Source organism: Falco cherrug, chromosome 6, assembly GCF_023634085.1.
Source record: "Falco cherrug isolate bFalChe1 chromosome 6, bFalChe1.pri, whole genome shotgun sequence".
Classification (NCBI taxonomy): domain Eukaryota; kingdom Metazoa; phylum Chordata; class Aves; order Falconiformes; family Falconidae; genus Falco; species Falco cherrug.
The window spans coordinates 77,331,907-77,350,689 of NC_073702.1; the positions used below are offsets into that span (position 1 = coordinate 77,331,907).

At 43.1% G+C, this 18,783-nt stretch overlaps 2 protein-coding genes across 5 annotated transcripts in view; one reads left to right on the forward strand and one right to left on the reverse strand.

Annotated features, from left to right (window-relative positions):
* The window catches only part of CLIC5 (chloride intracellular channel 5), a 93,870-nt gene extending 86,151 nt beyond the window's left edge, over positions 1 to 7,719 (reverse strand). Inside the window, exons 1-2 of one of the 2 annotated variants that reach the window (XM_055714297.1) lie at positions 7,243 to 7,719; positions 302 to 6,806 (exon numbers count right to left, since the gene is read on the reverse strand). In XM_055714297.1, the coding sequence (XP_055570272.1) occupies positions 302 to 793 (492 nt within the window). In that variant the 5' untranslated portion in view covers positions 794 to 6,806; positions 7,243 to 7,719. Of the gene's footprint in view, positions 1 to 301 lie in introns of both variants that reach the window. The other variant, XM_005441547.3, reaches the window with a different exon arrangement.
* A 1,498-nt stretch (positions 7,720 to 9,217) lies between these two features.
* On the forward strand, positions 9,218 to 17,537 carry ENPP4 (ectonucleotide pyrophosphatase/phosphodiesterase 4). Of its 3 annotated transcripts, none has more exons than XM_027808648.2 (4): positions 9,218 to 9,809; positions 11,306 to 12,170; positions 13,097 to 13,267; positions 15,659 to 17,537. In XM_027808648.2, the coding sequence occupies exons 2-4, from the start codon at positions 11,348 to 11,350 to the stop codon at positions 16,018 to 16,020; spliced, it is 1,356 nt and encodes a 451-aa protein (XP_027664449.1). In that variant the 5' UTR covers positions 9,218 to 9,809; positions 11,306 to 11,347; the 3' UTR covers positions 16,021 to 17,537. The 3 variants fall into 3 exon arrangements, with proteins under 3 accessions (XP_027664449.1, XP_027664448.1, XP_005441606.1); XM_027808647.2 differs by having other exon boundaries at positions 9,219 to 9,971; positions 15,656 to 17,537; XM_005441549.4 differs by having other exon boundaries at positions 9,219 to 9,809; positions 15,656 to 17,537.
* The last annotated feature ends 1,246 nt before the right edge of the window (positions 17,538 to 18,783 follow it).

Here is an 18,783-nt window from a genome sequence, read left to right on the forward strand (position 1 = left end):
CTAGCTGTAACAGCAGGGAGATTTCACAGAATACATGAACTGCAGTAACAATCAGAATACCTTCACCACACTCATACTCCTACTTGAAGTGAAGAAATCCCAGGCATCTCCGTACAACACAAACCTTCTCTTTCTGTGACTTAAGCTGTAAGAGGGAAGTGAATGGACTGGTCCCCTGCAGCACGCAGGCAGCAGAGTTGGGAACAAAGCAGTGGGTATTCGTATTTTACTGATTTGGAGGACACATGCATTGATTTGGCATTTAAAACCAGTGCATTCTTAGAAACACCCAAGCTCTTACCTTTACAAACATGAAAATCTCGCAATCTTGCTGAAAGTTGTCAGTCTCTCCAAAGTTATTGTTAAGAGGGAACTTGCGGGAAGTTAAAGAGTTGGAAGAGGTGTTTGGGCTCCGACGCAACTGGAAATCCAGAGGAAAATGAATGTTGCTCTCAAACATCATGTCCTCTGCATGTTTATCTTCCAGAGTTGGACTCATCAGATCCATCTCCTGGTATGAATGGTCTTCTTCAGCACCATGGTGAGATGAAGAAGAACCATCCTCCCCATCAGCCCCATGCTGAGAGGCCACAGAATTACTACAGCTATCTTCTGAACTCTCTTGACTACTATCCATGCTCTCTGGGATAGTAGTGATGGAACAAGGAGATGCTGGTTCTTCATGGACATGATCATAAAGATTATCCCCTTTGTCTTCCTCAGTGTCTGGAATCTCATAGATACTGGTAGTGTCAACATTCTGATAAACATTGGTAAAGACCTGATCTTCCATGACTGCTGGCCGGTGAGTTTTGCCTGCCTTCTGGTACCTTAAAAGACTACAATTAAAGTGAAATGTTGACAGACAAATGCTCTTCAGGAGGAAGCAGAGTCTGTGGTATGCTTTCTGAATGCTCTGCTGTGAATGGCAGATCTCCAACAATCATTTACTGAGAGCTTTAAATAAACAGCTACACTTCCACTGAAGTAAAAGATAGGGCTGTCTCAATTTTTAACCCCTTTGTTGATCTGACTGCTGGTAACCATATCTTAGGAGCTGTAATCACTTGTTCCTCCAGATACAGTCTGGCCAAATACAGTGAAAAAAAGCTGAAACACTTACCAGTACTAGAACGCTATGGTAAAAAATATATGTATTCTTTCACAGGAAGTCAAAAATGGTTTTACTGGAAATCTTATGTACCTTTTGTGTGAAGATGTAGAAATACAAGATTTACCCACTCACTCATATTTTCAACACACAAAAGCCTAGCTTCAAGGAAAAGCAAGGCAAAATTGCCTCAACAATACAAGCAATCATTTGCAATGTTTCAGTTGTTACTCACACCACCATCAATGAATGATGATCACTTATAAAAAAATACAAAGAAAAGAAAAATATTATAAAATGGTATAGCCACGAGGAAAATGCATCAAACCTGAACTCTTTTCAGTTTTGCCACCGGTTCACTTAGGGACCTTGAACCACTCATTTCACATTTAGTGACTTCATCCTCTCACCTATAAACTAGGGCCAAAAACTGTATAAAGTCTTGTGAGCTGCCCTGGAATCTAGGAAAAGAAAGCACTGAATAAGCATTAACAACTATTATGTTTACTTAATATATCACTTGCTTATAATCACATCTAGTTTATATATCTCCATGTCATAACACACAGGCCCAAACTGCCAAAGTTGGGTTAATGCCACTTGACTTTAGCAATCTATTTAGCCACCTTGTCTATACGGTTCCTTTTCTCTAAAAAGAGGAGAGACAGACAAAACTCTGAAGCAGATGAATATCTTCAGCTTTAGCACAAAATTAACTGCCCTTTTAAAGACAGATACATATTCTAGAGCATCTGAAAACAACAGAGCTGAAACTCATTAAAGATCAAAATCTACATTTATCAAAGTTATGAGAACGTCAGACCTTAGTGACGAAAGACTTTTTATCTATATATTTACTGCATCTGGATTATGCAGATTACTACAGAATTTCTCAGAATCTAATGATATTTAACCTTTTGGGTTTGAGCCAAAGGAAAAACAAAGGTGTTTTCCTCCTGACCCATCCTTGTAACTTCCTGAGAGGTAACTGCCACAGCCAGGTTGGATTTCTAGAAGAAACACAGAAGAGGGGTTAAAGAGAAAGATTTTAACTCCAGCTACCCACAAACAGAACAAGCAGGGGAACACAGGCTGTTTCACATGGCAGAGTAGCAGGTCCTGCCTGCCTGAGATGTATGATTGTAGTTTATTGTCAGTGTTCTTATACTGAACATTTAAGACTACTAATAAAATTAAATATCAAAACCAAATCAATACTTCAGCTTACTAAACTTGGATTCACCTTCTGAGGCTTCTAGATAACCCCAGCAGTGCCAAAATTACAGCCACAACCAAGTCTAATCACTGTAACAGTGAGGAAAAACACTACAGCACAATTCCAACTCCCTACATGAAACCAGCAATAAAGTACAAAAACGCAGGCAAGTATCAGAGATCAATGAGATCTCTTAGCTCATGATGCATTTCTGGACTGATGCAACTCAAGGACTTAAAGGATAGTAACCTATATCAAGGCCTAATTTCAACTATTATTACCCACAAATTCTTGCCTGGCACAAGTGGTCTATCAGCAAACACAATGGAGTATACCTCCTCTTTACATTTTCTGTATGCAACTCAGCCACAATACTTCACATGGAAATCCTAAATAAGAGATTCTGAAATGTGTGCTGTGTAATCTGTATTGAAAACTTCTAGCATTCAAGACCAGTTGATTCAATATTAGGCTAATCGTAAGACTGATTTAAAATCATGAGCTTAAACTACTAAAGCTCAAGAAAGGGGAAAACCAATGAGCCAACTAGAAACTTTTGTAAGTTTAACATTCTTAAGAATATTTTTTACTTTTAAGAAAAAACTTGCATTTCTTCACATTTTGTAGAAATACAAGTGTATTTCTGCCTGTGTCTGTTCAACTTGCTCTGAGCACGGCCTTGATAAGCAACTCCCACCGATGTTCAACCTCTTCTTACAGAGTGCTTGCAAGATCAAATATGCTGGGATCATAAAAATTCCCTCCTTAGTAACTCTGCTGGCAAAAAACTTGAGGAAGAAAAGAACACAGACACACTCATGACACAAAACAAAGAGCAAAGTCCAGTTGCACGGAATTAAATCAAATGACTGATTTTGTTTTTTCCTCCATGAAGAAGACATTAGCAGGATGCAGCACCGCCTGCTGGAGGGTACAAAACAGCACAGGTAAAATAAGGAATAAGAGCATAATGTATGAGTATTATTTAATGTAGTTGATCTGGATTTCATTAGTCAGAAATGTGAGTTACCCAAGTTCTCCCTTCCTCTTCCCCCCCCCCCCAAAAGCAAAGAAAAGTAACATTCAGCTCTGAGATCCAGACTCCACTCCTGCAGTAGTGATAAAGCCCTCGAGTAAATTTGACCGCACTTAATTTCATAGAATCATAAGACTCATTTAGGCTGGAAAAGACCTTTAAGATCATCAAATCCAAGCACTATAGGGTCATCTGCACTTACGAGCACTCAATGCAAAAACCATCAATGTTCCTGGCCATTCAGGATGCTAATTTTACAAAATTAACTTTTTTTTCTTTGTAAAGCTCAAACATTTCCAAAGCTTTGCAACCTGTAATTCAAGTACATTATCAAAACTACACTGTAGGCTCTGGGAGAAAGACTGTTTATGGTTTATAGACATATTACAACAGAATTGCAATAAAATTGTACCACTTCTTTTTCACTCCTGACTGCACTAAATACCTGGATGAAATCAACAACAAATAAACTTCCTTGCACCATTTCCAGCCTCAACTTTTACCTACATCATTAGCAGCACCTCATCTCTTCACAGTTCATAAACAGTAATGCTTTATTCATTGCCAATCTTGCAGTAAACAACATGAGGATAAGACCTTTATGCCATATTCAGATCTTTTGGGAAATCTCTGTGTAGGGCATGCTTCTGTTTTGGCTCTGTGCTCTCTATAAGAATGAGAGACCCAGGTTCCTCTACCCAGTTTTTCCTACAGCCATTAAGACTCACAGGCCTGCATAACAGGAACAGACTGTGAAAACCAGCATTCTTTAGAGGTCCGAGCATGAGCAGATCCCCACAGTTTTTCAAAATAGAAATGATTTTGTGAGAAGGAGCAACAAGGATTGTTCAGTATGGCCCTGTTTTGCTCCAGCCTTTGGGTGGTCCCCTTTGGGCACCCAAGCAGATCACTGGAACCACGCTGCTATGAAGGACATACCTTATGAAGGACAAGAAGTCACACAGGTATGCTGACAATTTTATCTGTATTGTATGTGTGCATACGTAGTTTGTTCATCTTCTGAAACACATGCTTCAGCTCAGTTTCATCTTAACTGTTGACATGCAAAGCCACAGCAGTTTCTGCATTGAATTTAAGACTTAGTAAGGAAAACAAAATTAAGAAGAAAAAAAAAACACAAAACATTTCAGAAGACTGTGGTTTGGTAGATTTTGATCATCACACCATTTCACACAGGAGTCAGCACATCCTTGAAGCAGACCTGCAGAAATCCCTTCGTTGCTCAGCTAATGCTGACCTGTATTCTGTAGCCTTGAGGGGCTGGATTGTAAATTCAGGGCCGCGCTGTAATAATTGTCATTCACCTTCACCCAGATTTTGCTTTGCTACTGACTACATAAAAGGCATATTTAAAGCCAACATATTAGTAAATTTAACTCCGCATAAGACAGACACTTCTCCACTGGGAACTAGACAAACAATAGAAAATTATTTTGTACAGGACACTCAACTTGCACGTTATCAACAGCTTTTAGTTGTTAAAAATACCGGAAGCAGTTATATGTCAACAGACATTTGAAAACCTGCTTTACCTGCTGCAGGGCTTAAACAATTATTCCTGATTTGGATGTTTCAAAGCCCTTTATTTGTGGTCTTCCAGGTCCTCGTACAAAACTGTTTGGTTTGCTCTCCAACTCCATTTGGAAACTCCATTAGAATACCCAAATGCCTAAGAAATATTGACTTTTTGTTCACTAAAGTGCTTCAAGGAAAAGATTTTCATTTGCCTGTAAAATTTGGCATCATTTCACCAGCCTTGTTTACCTCTGAAACTAAGCACCCATAGAAAGCCCAGCAACCTGGCTTCAAGCTTGTTTACAGTAGAGGCTCTAGTAACTGAAATAGAGAAGGCAGAAACACCACACTACCCTGTGTCACCCTGTCATGCAGCCTAAGGGATAGCGTTCCACAGCCAGCTTGAGAAACAGCATGGCTGAGAGCCCTGTTTCGTTTATAGACTCCATATACAACCTATTCTTCAGATTAAATGGGCAATAAAAGCTTAAAGTCTAATACAGTTTAACAGCTGTTAGTCACCCAGCCCTTTTATGGTTTTATGAAAAACCTTGCTATTTTTCTTCATCTCAACGATATAAAGATGCATCAAAACACAGTAAATGACAGGTAAAAAACCTACTCAGCAAAAATGATCACAGAGATTTTTGTCAGATGGACAAAACTGAGGGGGAAAAAATGGAAAAATACAGGAAAATGTTTCTCTTTCAACACGAAGTTATTTTAACTCTAAGTAATGAAAATGCCCTGCTTTTTCTTAAGTACTTAATACAAGTATCTGAACTATTCATATGCAACATCTAGTTTTCATCTGAATAAACAAGGAGTTGCTTCCCCTCCACAACACTGTCAATAGGAGGGTACAGTTTCCCATCTAGAAATTTAAGTGTTTTACTAAACCTAGCCAAACACTGAGAATATTTTGGGTTGCCTACCCTTTACTTCCTGTCATTCACTAAATTCCACTGACACAAACAAATGCATGTAATGGTTTTTGAGCTGCAGTGCTCAGTTATACTACAGCAGTAAATCTGTACAGCTTCTGACAGGATTTAGTATGGTCTAGTGCTTAGAAGAACTGCAGTCCATACAGATAAACTTGGAGTGAGATACAATGCAGAGATGAAAACAGTGAAAGGCAAACATCTTGGTAGTTCCCAGTTTTACTCCTCTTAATACAAGCATACAGGTAACTCACCCATTTCTTGTAAGCATATGGAACAAAGTGCTGCATTAAATACGTGATACATATTAGCCAGCCCAGTTCAAAGTCCAGAGCTTGCATGGTATGCTGCCTTCATGATGTGTCAAACTGAACACATTATATTAGGCTGGGCTCATGAATAGGTGAAATTTCAAAGCACATGGGTGAGGGTAAACAAGAGATTACTCACACCTTTTAGGACTGAATAGCTGAGTAAGTATGTTGTCAAACTAGGTCAGCAAAAGAGCCTGGATGCTTAAAATTTGTGTCTCTGCATAGAGTTTGTAACAAGGCCTCAATCGTAATTTGATGGAACTGGCTAAAAGACTGCACCTGTTATGCATTCCCCTGACCTCTAATTCACTCTGTGTAATAAATATTTTGAAGGAAATACAATAAAGTAATTCATAAAGGACACTTCCCTTCCCCACATGATCAACTGTCATGCATATTTACAAAGCTGAATTAGTGTAACAAAACCAAACAAAAGGGGAGGGGGGGCCACAAAAAAACCTTGACATACAACATGTACATAGCTACAAGAAGTCTTATCTAGCTCACCTGGAATTTGTTTTTCCTCTTTTACAATCACTTGCTTTGCTACATTCCATAAATCAAGGTGAATCAGAGGCTTGTCACCTTGCAGCCTATTGTACCATATCTTTAGAGCCACTCTACAGTTGGCATGCGCAGGTAGCACAACCTGCCAAAATCATACATATGTGAAAGCCATTAGGATGAAACAAACTCAAATCTACACAGCATTTAGAATAAACACACTAGCAGGATACACAGAATGAAATTCAGATCCTCTGCTTAAGCCAAACATGAAGCTATAAGCATGTCTTTCTCCAGTTCTGATGAGGTTTAAAACGGAGCAATGACTCCTGCTCTGTGCTATTAAAGGACAAATTTGCTCTATTTACACAGAGCTGATTTCATTGTTACTCAGCACCAGTAACTTAAAGAGGTTTTGCAGAATTACTAATCCCTTCTCACAATAAAAAGGAAAACCAAGGGAATGTAAAATATTTGCCTTAATTTATGAAACAAATTTATACCAGGACCCAAACCAGACCTCAGCCCTTCATACTACACACTGACTTCCTAAAAGCAGCAGTGGTATTCGGAGTACTTACATTCAACAACACATTCACAATTTTCCTGCACGTGTTTCATCTTTTAGGGTAAACCAGTGCTGTCACAGAGGAGCACAAAAAGGTCATACACAGGAAAACATTACGAACAGACAACTTTCAGAGCTCCATGACCACAAGGGAGCAGGAGTCATGGAGAACTGGGAGATTTTGTAGTCACATCACACTGACAACCACCATTGCCTTGCAAAGGCCACAGCCTGGGGCTGCTGAGACACCTGCAAAGGAGGCACGTTACAGGGGGCATCCTAGGGAAACACAGGACAACACCCAGTAACACACCCTGTCACAGCTTCACCTCGCCTCACCCCATGGCATCCTTCTGCAGCCATGGGCCACGCCAGCAGACCCAGCAAACAGCCCGTACCTGAAGCAAGCTCTGATCCCTTACCAGCAAGCCTCACCATCCCACCTTGGGGACCAACCCACCCGCATCCCAGCCCAGGGGGGCTAACATGTCTCTCGGGGCTAACATGCCTCTCGTAAAAACCCATGCTCCCCTGCAACACACCACATCCTCCTGCTTGAAGCAGCTGCCTGTCACAGCTCCCTCAGACCCACTCCCCTCAGCTCCCTACAGCCCTGCTCCTCTCAGCCCTCCACAGCTCCCTACAACTCCCCTCATCTCAGCCTCCCTCATCTCACCTCCCCTCAGCCCCCCCATGGCTCCCTATAGCTCTCCCCATTTCTGCTACCCTCATCTCAGTTTCTTTCAGCCACCCTCACCTCCCCTCAGATTTGCTCCCCTCTATCCCCCATGGCTCCCCACAGCCCCCCCTCAGTTCGGCTCCCCACAGCCCCCCCTCACTTCAGCTCCCCACAGCACCCTCTCACCTCAGCTCACCTCCCCTCAGCTCTGCTCCCCTCGATCCCCATGGCTCCTCCCACCTCAGCCCCCTCGATCCCCCATGGCTCACCTCACCTCAGCTTACCTGCCCTCACCCCAGCTCCCCTCGATCCCCCATGGCTCACCCCAGCTCACCTCCCCTCAGCTCTGCTCGCCTCCATCCCCCCCAGACCCCTCACCCCAGCTCCCCTCGATCCCCCATGGCTCACCCCAGCGCACCTCCCCTCAGCTCTGCTCGCCTCCATCCCCCCCAGACCCCTCACCCCAGCTCCCCTCGATCCCCCATGGCTCACCCCAGCGCACCTCCCCTCAGCTCTGCTCGCCTCCATCCCCCCAGACCCCTCACCCCAGCTCCCCTCGATCCCCCATGGGTCATCCCAGCGCACCTCCCCTCAGCTCTGCTCGCCTCCATCCCCCCCAGACCCCTCACCCCAGCTCCCCTCGATCCCCCATGGCTCACCCCAGCACACCTCCCCTCAGCTCTGCTCGCCTCCATCCCCCCAGACCCCTCACCCCAGCTCCCCTCGATCCCCCATGGCTCACCCCAGCGCACCTCCCCTCAGCTCTGCTCGCCTCCATCCCCCCCAGACCCCTCACCCCAGCTCCCCTCGATCCCCCATGGCTCACCCCAGCACACCTCCCCTCAGCTCTGCTCGCCTCCATCCCCCCCAGACCCCTCACCCCAGGTCCCCTCGATCCCCCATGGCTCACCCCAGCGCACCTCCCCTCAGCTCTACTCGCCTCCATCCCCCCCAGACCCCTCACCCCAGCTCCCCTCGATCCCCCATGGCTCACCCCAGCGCACCTCCCCTCAGCTCTGCTCGCCTCCATCCCCCCAGACCCCTCACCCCAGCTCCCCTCGATCCCCCATGGCTCACCCCAGCGCACCTCCCCTCAGCTCTGCTCGCCTCCATCCCCCCCAGACCCCTCACCCAGCTCCCCTCGATCCCCCACAGCTCCCCCGCCCGCCGCGTCTCACAGCGCCACGCCCACTCCACTGAAGCCAATCGGAGCTCCCGCCAGCGGGCCCCCAGCCAATCGCATCCGGCGGAGACCGGGCCCGCTGACGAGCTCCCCCCCGTTCCCGCGCCCCCCCTCCCCCCGCGAGGGCCGCGCCGCCGCCGCCGGCAGTGGCAGTTGGGGCCGCGCGGCCAGCGCGTGCGCAGGCGCGGTGCTGCCCCCCGCCGCGGCCGGTCACCTCCGGCGGCACCCGAGCCTTGCCCGGCGCTGGCGGCAGGAGCGGGCCCGGGCCGCGGGCTGGGGGCAGGACCGCGGCGTGGAAGGGGGCGGCGGCGGGCGGGGAGGTCTCCCGCGGCGGGAAGCTGTGAGGAGGCTGCCCTGGCACAGCCCGGGCCGCGCGACACCCCTCTCCGCCGGGCTCGGGCTTCGTACTCCGGCCCCCACCCCCACCCCCGTCGTGCGGTGTGTGAGGGGAAAAGAGAAAGGCTCGGCGGGCGGCGTGGAGCTGGTCCCGGCTGTGCCGGGCGAGGCGGCGGGGCTGGCCGCCGCCGGGCCCCCCCGGGCGAGGCCGGTGCCGCGGCGGTGCCTGCCCGCGCTGCCGGGCCCGTCCTGCCCGCCGGGTGAGGGGAGCGGCGCCGCCGCAGCTGTCGCCGGCTCTCGGGCGGGGTAACGCGTTCCTGGCCGGACGGAGCCGCTGGAGACCTGGAAACCTGGCTGGAAGGTGGAGGAGGTTCGAGGGCAGGTAGCTGGAATGCTGGTGGCTCTTGGAGTTGGCCGCGGTAGTGTAAGAGCAGAAACGCTTGAGCATCCTTGGAGTGTTTCGGAGTTTCTGGTGTGGTCTCACGCCTTAGGACTATGAAACACTCGGGTTCTGCTTTTTAAAGCACCTGGCAGCGTGAAACGGGTGATTGTCTGCTTCCCTCGCTCATTTAATTTCTTTTTTCATTCCTCCCCCCTCTGTAAAGGCGCAGTGTGTTACACATCCTTTGTGTCAGGGAATACCTTAATGCTGGTTGGGATAGTCTTTTCTTCTAACGCTTGTATAGACGTTTTAACTTGACTGCAGGGGAAGGGGGGGGATGATTTCCTATGCTCTTGAGTTCCTTTCACTGCTAAAGCTTTAACTTAACATGAAAGTGACTTATGCTTACAGAATACACTCACAGTTTTTAAAGACTTTGGGGGAAAGGGTTGAGCCAGGCCAGAATGTGTCGCTACAGTTAGGAAGGAAGATTCCTGCTGTTCCTCCTAGAGTCACCCTAGTTTATGCAAGTGAGATAAAGGAGAAATTTGCTGGAGCGAGGTTCTTCCTGAGAAGTAAATACACTGTCTAACAATATTGCAAAAATTTCTGTGGAACCTGGAGCTTCACTTCCTCTTTCTTCAAGGCTTAAAGAATTCTTCTTTACCTTCCTGAACAAAGTGCTCATCACACATAAGTTTAGGGGGTGGGGGAAAAAACCCACTTACAAATCATGCCTTGCATTTGTAATAGTAATGAATTCCTTGGTGAGAAATACTTGCCTCATAGCTAAGGTTACTAATGCGCCTTTTTTTTTGTAAGAAAGAAATACAATATGTAAAGAACAGGTTTAAATACTGTTAAGGTAGATGTACAACACCTTAGAAGGAAAACAGAAGTTACTCCTGGCAGTGCCATATATAGAGTGAGCAATGAGTAAATGGGAACGTTGAAAGGTTCATAAGTCTTCCAGCAACTTGAGAGAGTAGAAACTGTGGAAAAAGAAAGGTGGGATGAAAAAGAAAAATTGTAATTACAGTGGAAAACAAACTTCTGGTCTGAAGAGTGATGTGTAATAAGGATTGAGAGCTGCAGAGGAGTCTTAAATGTGAGGCTGGAATTGTTCAGGTGCTTGTGCTTGAACATGAGGAAAAACTGAGTGTCATGGAATGTAGGATTGTAACAAGATGCACAGAACGATGGAATAATTGCTTAAAAGAAAGAAAACAATTCTTCCTTTCATTTAGTCTGGAATAAAAAAATCTCATTGCTCATTTGTTTTAATGTATGAAAACCTATGACAATATATGAAAAACGATGACAATATATGAGAAGCTTCTGAAGTCGGTAGGGAAATACTGTTGACTTCAGTGGTTGTTTACACCAGTTACTTTGCAGTTAACCTCTCTAAGGAAGATATGTACCTAATGTATAGCTAGTTAAACTGGTTCTAGTCTAATATTTTGTTATGTGCCTTATCTCCTCATTTTTTTCAGGTGCATCTGATTACCTGCTGGAAATACTTTGAAGTGTCAACAATGAACTCGATGTTAACATTATTTCTTTCTGGAATAGTTGCCTGTTGTGCTCACTCTACTGGTGATTCGGTAGCCAGGCTACTCCTCGTGTCCTTTGATGGCTTCAGGGCTGATTACCTGGAAACCTATAACCTTCCTCATCTTCAGAAATTCATTGAGGATGGTGTGCTTGTAAAACAGGTTACAAATGCTTTTATCACCAAGACTTTCCCAAACCATTATACCATAGTGACAGGTTTATACGAAGAAAGTCATGGTATTGTGGCTAATGACATGTACGACGTAGATGCCAAGAAAAAGTTCTCACAGTTCAATGATTCAGATCCCTTCTGGTGGAACGGGGCAGTTCCAATTTGGGTAACAAATCAACAGCAGGGAAATGGAGCAAGTGCTGCAGCAATGTGGCCTGGTACCGATGTAAAAATCAACGATACGACCCCTCAGTTCTTTATGAAGTATAACTTTTCCGTAACGTTTGAGGAGAGAGTGGAGCAAATTGTTGCGTGGCTGAACAGCTCTAATCCAGTAGTCAGCTTTGCTACATTATACTGGGAAGAACCTGATGCAAGTGGGCACAAGTATGGACCAGATGACACTGAGAACATGCGCAGAGTATTAGAAGAAGTGGATAATCATATTGGTTTCCTTATTAATAAATTGAAGGCATTGGGTTTGTGGGACAGTATTAATATCATAATAACAAGTGATCATGGAATGGCATCCTGTTCTGCAAAGAAGCTGATTATCCTGGACAGCTGCATTGGTCGCAATAACTATACTCTGATAGACAAGACTCCAGTTGCTGCAGTGCTGCCAAGGGAGAGTATGTTTTGGTTTGTGCTATTTTAAAGTCATACACCAAGAATTAGATCTTGTTCATCTTACTACTAAAAAGTACACACTATCATAGACTGTTCGCATCTTTTGCAAAACCAGTGTAGGTCATATTGCAGAACTTTGACATTATTTAATGAACAAGCTAAATAATGTTTGTTTACAAATTGTTTTGGTAATCAATAGGCCAAGGAGAGTTTCTTGTCAAGTTGCTATGGGTGGCAAAGATGGTCCTGGTCCAGCTTGTTGAGAAGGTAGATAGGCACTTAGTATGCCTACTGGCTTGTTGCTCACTTAGCCTGTATGGTTCTAATTCAAAGTGAGCCTGAAATAAACCTTCGTGTTTATTCAGAATAAACGATGTCATTGTCTAAACTTCCAAGTAAAAATCTAAACCCTACCTTGATCACTTCTGTTCCTGTGAATGAAACTTTACTGTGAAGTCAATTTTTGTGTCGTGGAGCAGTTACTGACAGATATGTCTCTAAATCATGACACTGCTGGTCTCGGTTTCCACAACTGTGGCCAGACTGAAGCAGTTCTAATGAAAAAAGTGATTTATAACGTAAAAAAATTTAATACTGGTTTGGATAAAATATTGACTACTTTGGTGTGTGCTTGCTTTATCTTGATTTCTCTGCTTGAATTTTGCCTTGCTCCCCTGCAAGCATAGAGGGTAGGTTGAATTGTAGGTCCAAAACCACAGTTGTGAGATGCCTGATTTAAAATGAGAGCAAACAGTAAAATCCACCTCAATATATGTAGTGTTTCATTAGGGACTGGAAAAAATCTTTTCTGTGTGCCTTTTTAAAAAATAATTGTTTTGAAAAAAATGCATCTTTGGTGGTAGATGATTGTGGTAAACATGACATAATTTACAGCTGGTTTACATGCAGGTTTTTTTTTTCTTGGCAGACAAAAGAGATGTGTATAACTTCCTGAAAAGGTGCAGCAGTCACATGAAAGTGTATCTCAAAGAAGAAATTCCAGAGAGATTTCATTATCGTCATAATAAGAGAATTCAACCCATAATTCTGGTTGCAGATGAAGGCTGGACAATTGTACAAAATGAGTCACTTTCAAAATGTAAGTGTGTTTTCCTCATTTGTGCTCTTGGTGATTTGTGTTGGTAAACAGTCTAGTTTTCATTCCAGCCATCGGCAGAATGGTCCTCGTTTAGTGAGTGGAGTCCTAGAACTACACATCTTTAGGAACATCTCAGCATTTTCCAGAACATTGTCAGCCTGAGCCTGGAGTGTTTTAACAGAGGAAGAGATGGGCGGGATAATCCATTGGCTAAAACGCTTTGTTGTGTTCAATGTAATAGCCTGAGGAGGAACCCTTTTAAGAGTTATCTCAGGCAAGTTAGCAGTCTGTCTCAAGCTTCCATTAGACTGTTTAACTATTTTTTGTATATAAAATACATACAGGGGAGCATAACTTGAAGACTGCAAGACACAGCATCTAATGTTACTGTACATACTCTAGGAAACAAAAATAAGTGGGAGGAAATACTCAAAATAATAGCAGCACAACGGTAACAGGTGAAAAAGCCAGTGTTCTTCCTGTTAGGGGCAAATAGCACGTTTCAAAGAAAAGAAACAAAATAGGTGTTACTTCACACAGTGCATTGCTAAGCTATGCACTTTCTTCCTACTAGATGCTATAAATGTCAAATTACATATATATGTATATTGGTGTATATATATATGTACATATACATACATGTATGTATATATATTTCCAGGTGTTTCATATGCAGGGTTTTTTTGTGCAGACAAGAGGCATGTATAATTTAATGAAAAAAATGCAACAGTCAAATGAAAGTATATGTCACAGAAGAAATTAAGAGATAATTTCATTATCATCATCATAAGAGAATGTAACCCGTAATTTTGGTTGCAGGCAAAGGCTGCATGTGTGTGTATATTATATGTGTGTGTATTCAGAAAGTGATTGGACAAATTCTTCAAAGAAAAATCCATTTGTAGAAATTAAATACAAATGTACCAACTTGCAGGAATTTTCTTGAGGAGCCAGCAGCTTGAGGCTGGTTGGTGTATCAGGGCTAACCTTGTTGGCTACTTCCCACGCTCCCTGTGGTGACTGCTGTCAGAGACAGGATGCTGGGTGGTGTAAACTGTTTCACCCAGTCTGGCTGTTCTTACTGTCTACCCTTTGCACATTTAAATTCAAATTTTCTCATTATTTGTATAAAAATACTGGGATTAATTTAAGATATGTTTGTATTTTAATTTCCCCACGGATTTGCTACAATCATCTTCAAACTGACAACACTTAGCATGTGTGTTGTCTAATAGAGGTCTCTTTCTTGCTTACGGTTAGATTCAATTTCATGTACCTAAAACCAGTAACTGTGTATTTATACCTAACAGCATTGTTATAAGTTGAAGTGAATCACTTTTCAAAACAATTTTGGTAGCCAATGCTTCCCAGAAGCAGGCAGGGGAGGTTTTAGCCTAGGTGGCTATTTAATAAGTGTTTCTTGTACTTGTCCTCATGAAGTGGTAGCATAATGATTGGCAAGTGTACCAATACCTACGCTGTTCCTGGCAATGTTAGCACACACCAGCCCTCCTGCTTCAGAGATGAGAGGAAACTTCACTGGAGAGGGGAGCTGTAAGAGCTCTGTTCAAAACTGGTAGTAGAAGGGGGGGGGGGGGGGAAGTCATCCAGAAAAAGGACTTGCTTTAAAACACACACACAGGATGTGGTGCAGTAGTATCTTTGTGTAACAAACAGAATGGTGGAAAACATTAGAAAGGAATATTGAAAGTATACTGAAGTGGTGAGCATGACCTAATCAATAGGAATCTTGATATTTCACATCAGAAACTTCAAGGAAGCAGCCAAGGAGACAGTTTTCAGGGAGACTTGTTAAACTGTTACTAAGAAATTAACTCAAAACTTAAATACAGTCAGTCAAATACTGGGCCGCATGTGCTATGACAAATTTTTGGCATCTTGGACAGATTTTTCAGGCAGGTTATTAGGAAATTTTACTATGGCTGCTTTTTAGCTTGTTTGTACTCCACCTGGAATATAAACTGGAGTTTAAAATAAATGAACTGGTTCTTAAAAACCTACCGAATGTCCAAGTACCGGTGACCTTGTAGCCACAAATGTTTGCTTGTGTGCCAGTCACAGGCATTGTGATCCTTGAGGAGTGGGAAGGGGAAAACTAGAAATGTTGATGACTGAAAGGAAAAGAGATAATGGGGTGAGGGGAAGCATGGCTGAAGATGGGTATGAGAAAAACTTCTGGGGACTGAGGAAGAGGAAAGGAACTCTGGGTTCCTTCTGTGTTTGGTCCAACAGCTGCTTTTATGTTCTGCATTAGTCTTTGGTTAAAATATATGCCTTCTGGGGGTGGGGGAGGAGAGGGAGTGGAATATTTGCTATTCAAACAGTACAGAAACTGCCATGTTAACCCTTAACTTTGCATTTCTCCAGTAGGTGACCATGGTTATGACAACACTCTCCCAAGCATGCATCCATTCCTGGCTGCTCGCGGGCCTGCTTTTCATCGGGGTTACAAGCAGAGCACAATGAACAACGTTGATATTTACCCCATGATGTGCCACATCCTGGGACTGACACCACAGCCCCACAATGGCACTTTCAGTAACATCAAGTGCTTGCTCACTGACCAGCGGTGCATAAATCTTCCAGAAACTATTGGGATAGTTATTGGGGCTCTTATGATACTGACCACTTTCACCTGCATTATAATAATCTCAAAGAATAGAGTAGCTCCCCCACGGCCATTTTCCCGACTTCAGTTACAATATGATGATGACGATCCTTTAATCGGATAGGGTGTAGGAAGCCTGGTCTCGCTTGCTAAATAGTGATTTCAGGAAAAAGAGCTTGAACTTGCACTGGATGGCATTATTTGATGCACTTTAATGGTATCTGTATACAATACTGTACAGCCAGATCTTGCTAACTTGTGTGTGTGTGTGCTACCTGACCAGTAGTCCTGTAAAAAATACTTTTAGAACAAAATGGTGAACATGTGGCTTTCTGCTGGAAGAGATGCTTAACAAAATAAGGATGTTTAGTTTTTCATTCAAGCCTTTGAACACTTTCAAAATGAAATTCCATAGTACGAAGTAGCCAGGATAGACTAAGTGAATTTTAACACTTGTAAATGATAAATGTTTAAATTTCATGTTGACTACTGTTAGTGTTCTTGGACCTGTTTTTTTATGAGAGTTAAAGTTAGTTCTGTTTGGACAGTATGTTCCAAGTTGTTCTTAAATTTGGGGATAGAGGGTGTAGAGAAGATCTAATACTTCTGTTTCCACCCTAAGCCAACAATACAACAAGAAACTGGCCAGAGAGAAAACAGAAGTCAGCGAGGAAAGAATTGGTGCGCATTGCTTCTATTTTGAGCAATAAACTATGCGGTTCAGCAGTTACAACACTGGGCAGATGGCTCTGAAATTTCTAGTTCCACAGTTCCTGTTGGGATGGTACTACTTGCTTATCTCAAGGATGTCAGTTTACTCTGAGAATCCTTGGATTACCCAGTTTCACGGACTGTAGCATTAAAATTAGTGCTACAATTACTGCTTCTAAACCCTGTGAGAAGCTTTTCAGGTGTAAACTCTGCTGAAGGTGGTTTTGTAATAAAGGTGGTTCTGCCCTGTGTACCAGCTGATCATTATCTTTTGAAGGCTGTGATGTGCTAAAAAGCAACAATTGAAAGTTTGGCATGCAATCATCAAGCAAGGCTTCCAAGCTCTTTTTTTAAATGCCGGAAATTTAAAGGGAAAAGTTAATTTCTTTTTTGAGATTAGATCTGTTATCTGTAGTGACTGAGTTGTATAGATGCAAAGCAATGCTGAAGACCAGTGCTAATGGTTTTCTTGAAACTTGTTAATGCTCAAGTCTAGTAACTTGCTGTTAAAGAAACTAACTTGATTTAGAAAGCTTTAGTGGTACCTTGTATTTCAGCAGGAAGGGAATGTGAGGTTCAATTATTAATGCTAACCCAAAAAGAGAAGTGCAGTTACCAAGCCCTTTTTCTGCAAGTTTGATAGTGTTAAGAACTAATAATCTGAAGTGAGAGAGCTGAGGTACCTGGCAGCATGCAATGTGGTTTCTTGTTCACGAGCTCAAATTCAGTGTGATTTGGTATTAGCCCCAGACTGCCTTCTAGTGATCCAACTGAATGCAAGTGTGGACTTTAGAGGGAAGGGTTACCTTTAACTGCCCACTTTAAAAAATACACTTGAGTTTTTAAAATGACATGTAGGAGTTTTACTGATTTGTATCTTCTTCTCTGAGGATTCTATTGTACTGATTAAAAACACAATACAAAACCTAACCTGTTCTGCTTCTTTCTTCCCCCTTTTCAAATTACTAGTTACAACTTACTAATGCTTTACTCTGGATTAATCTGAACTTGAAAGAGACTCAGGCCCCGTGAAAAATCTGTACCGTTACTGACAGTGTACTGGATTTTAGCCTTTATATAATAGAGTGATATCTGGACTGAACACAGAAGTCACTTTCTCATCTTGCTGGAAGATTCAAAGTAATTACATGTAATAAGAGGCCGTATCAATGAGTAACTATGAAGTGAACATTTTGCAGGGTAGAACCCTGGCTTAGAGATGCTGCAAAAGGGAGGATGCTTGAATTCCTACATTGGAGAGAGTAGTTTGTTAGGTTCTTGTAATTTTTCTAGTAAAGGCTACCACCCTCAGAGGGTGGCAGACTTGCTGGGAGGTGCTTTGTATCATCCATACGGAAAGGCTTGACTCAACTGAGATACCTTTATCTCTCTGGCAGACTCTGTAAGACCAAACCATACAGTCCTCTACCTGTGAAGTTGTGGGGTTTTTTTCCTAGATGCTAAAACTGATTAGCACAGAATAATATATGCTCTGTTGTATTCTTCTTGTCATACAGCGTGTGATTGATGTGCTTTCAGTTCCTCCATATGTAACCAGGTGCCAAGGTTTCTGGTAAGTAAAATCTTGGTGGTAATGCAAATGTTGACTGAAGTGCAATGGCAGCACTGTAATCTGATACATGAATATTGTTACAGTTGGGGAAATCTAGGTCTAAATGCATTTCTCCTAGCTCTAGGTAGCACCTTCTGGTAAGAATTGCTACAGGCAACTGAGCTGCTATGAAACCAGAAAGTGAGTGGTAGTACCTAGCAGAAATCCATACTACCCCTGTATTCCTCCTCCTTTTAGCACTGAGACTGAACAGTGCTATTGTGGGAAGGGTTTAAAGAGAAAGTTTCTGTATTAATCAAGAAATGGGATAAACTATATTCCAGTTGCATTGCTAGTCAGTTTTAATTCCAAAGATGCAGTATAGTCTATACAAGTGCTGATTATTCTTTGCTGCTGGTAGGAACGGTTTCAAAGTAGCTCTTGTACATCCAGGATTTCATCCACATCATGTACCAATCAGGAGAATCTACAAAAAAACATCTTTCTGCTTAGACACGTAGTTGATATATTTAAGGATCATTATTTTTTAAAAATGATAGTGCCTTAAACGTGATGAAATATTTCCACTGCCTAATTACAGTTTGTGTAAATTACTGCTTGTGG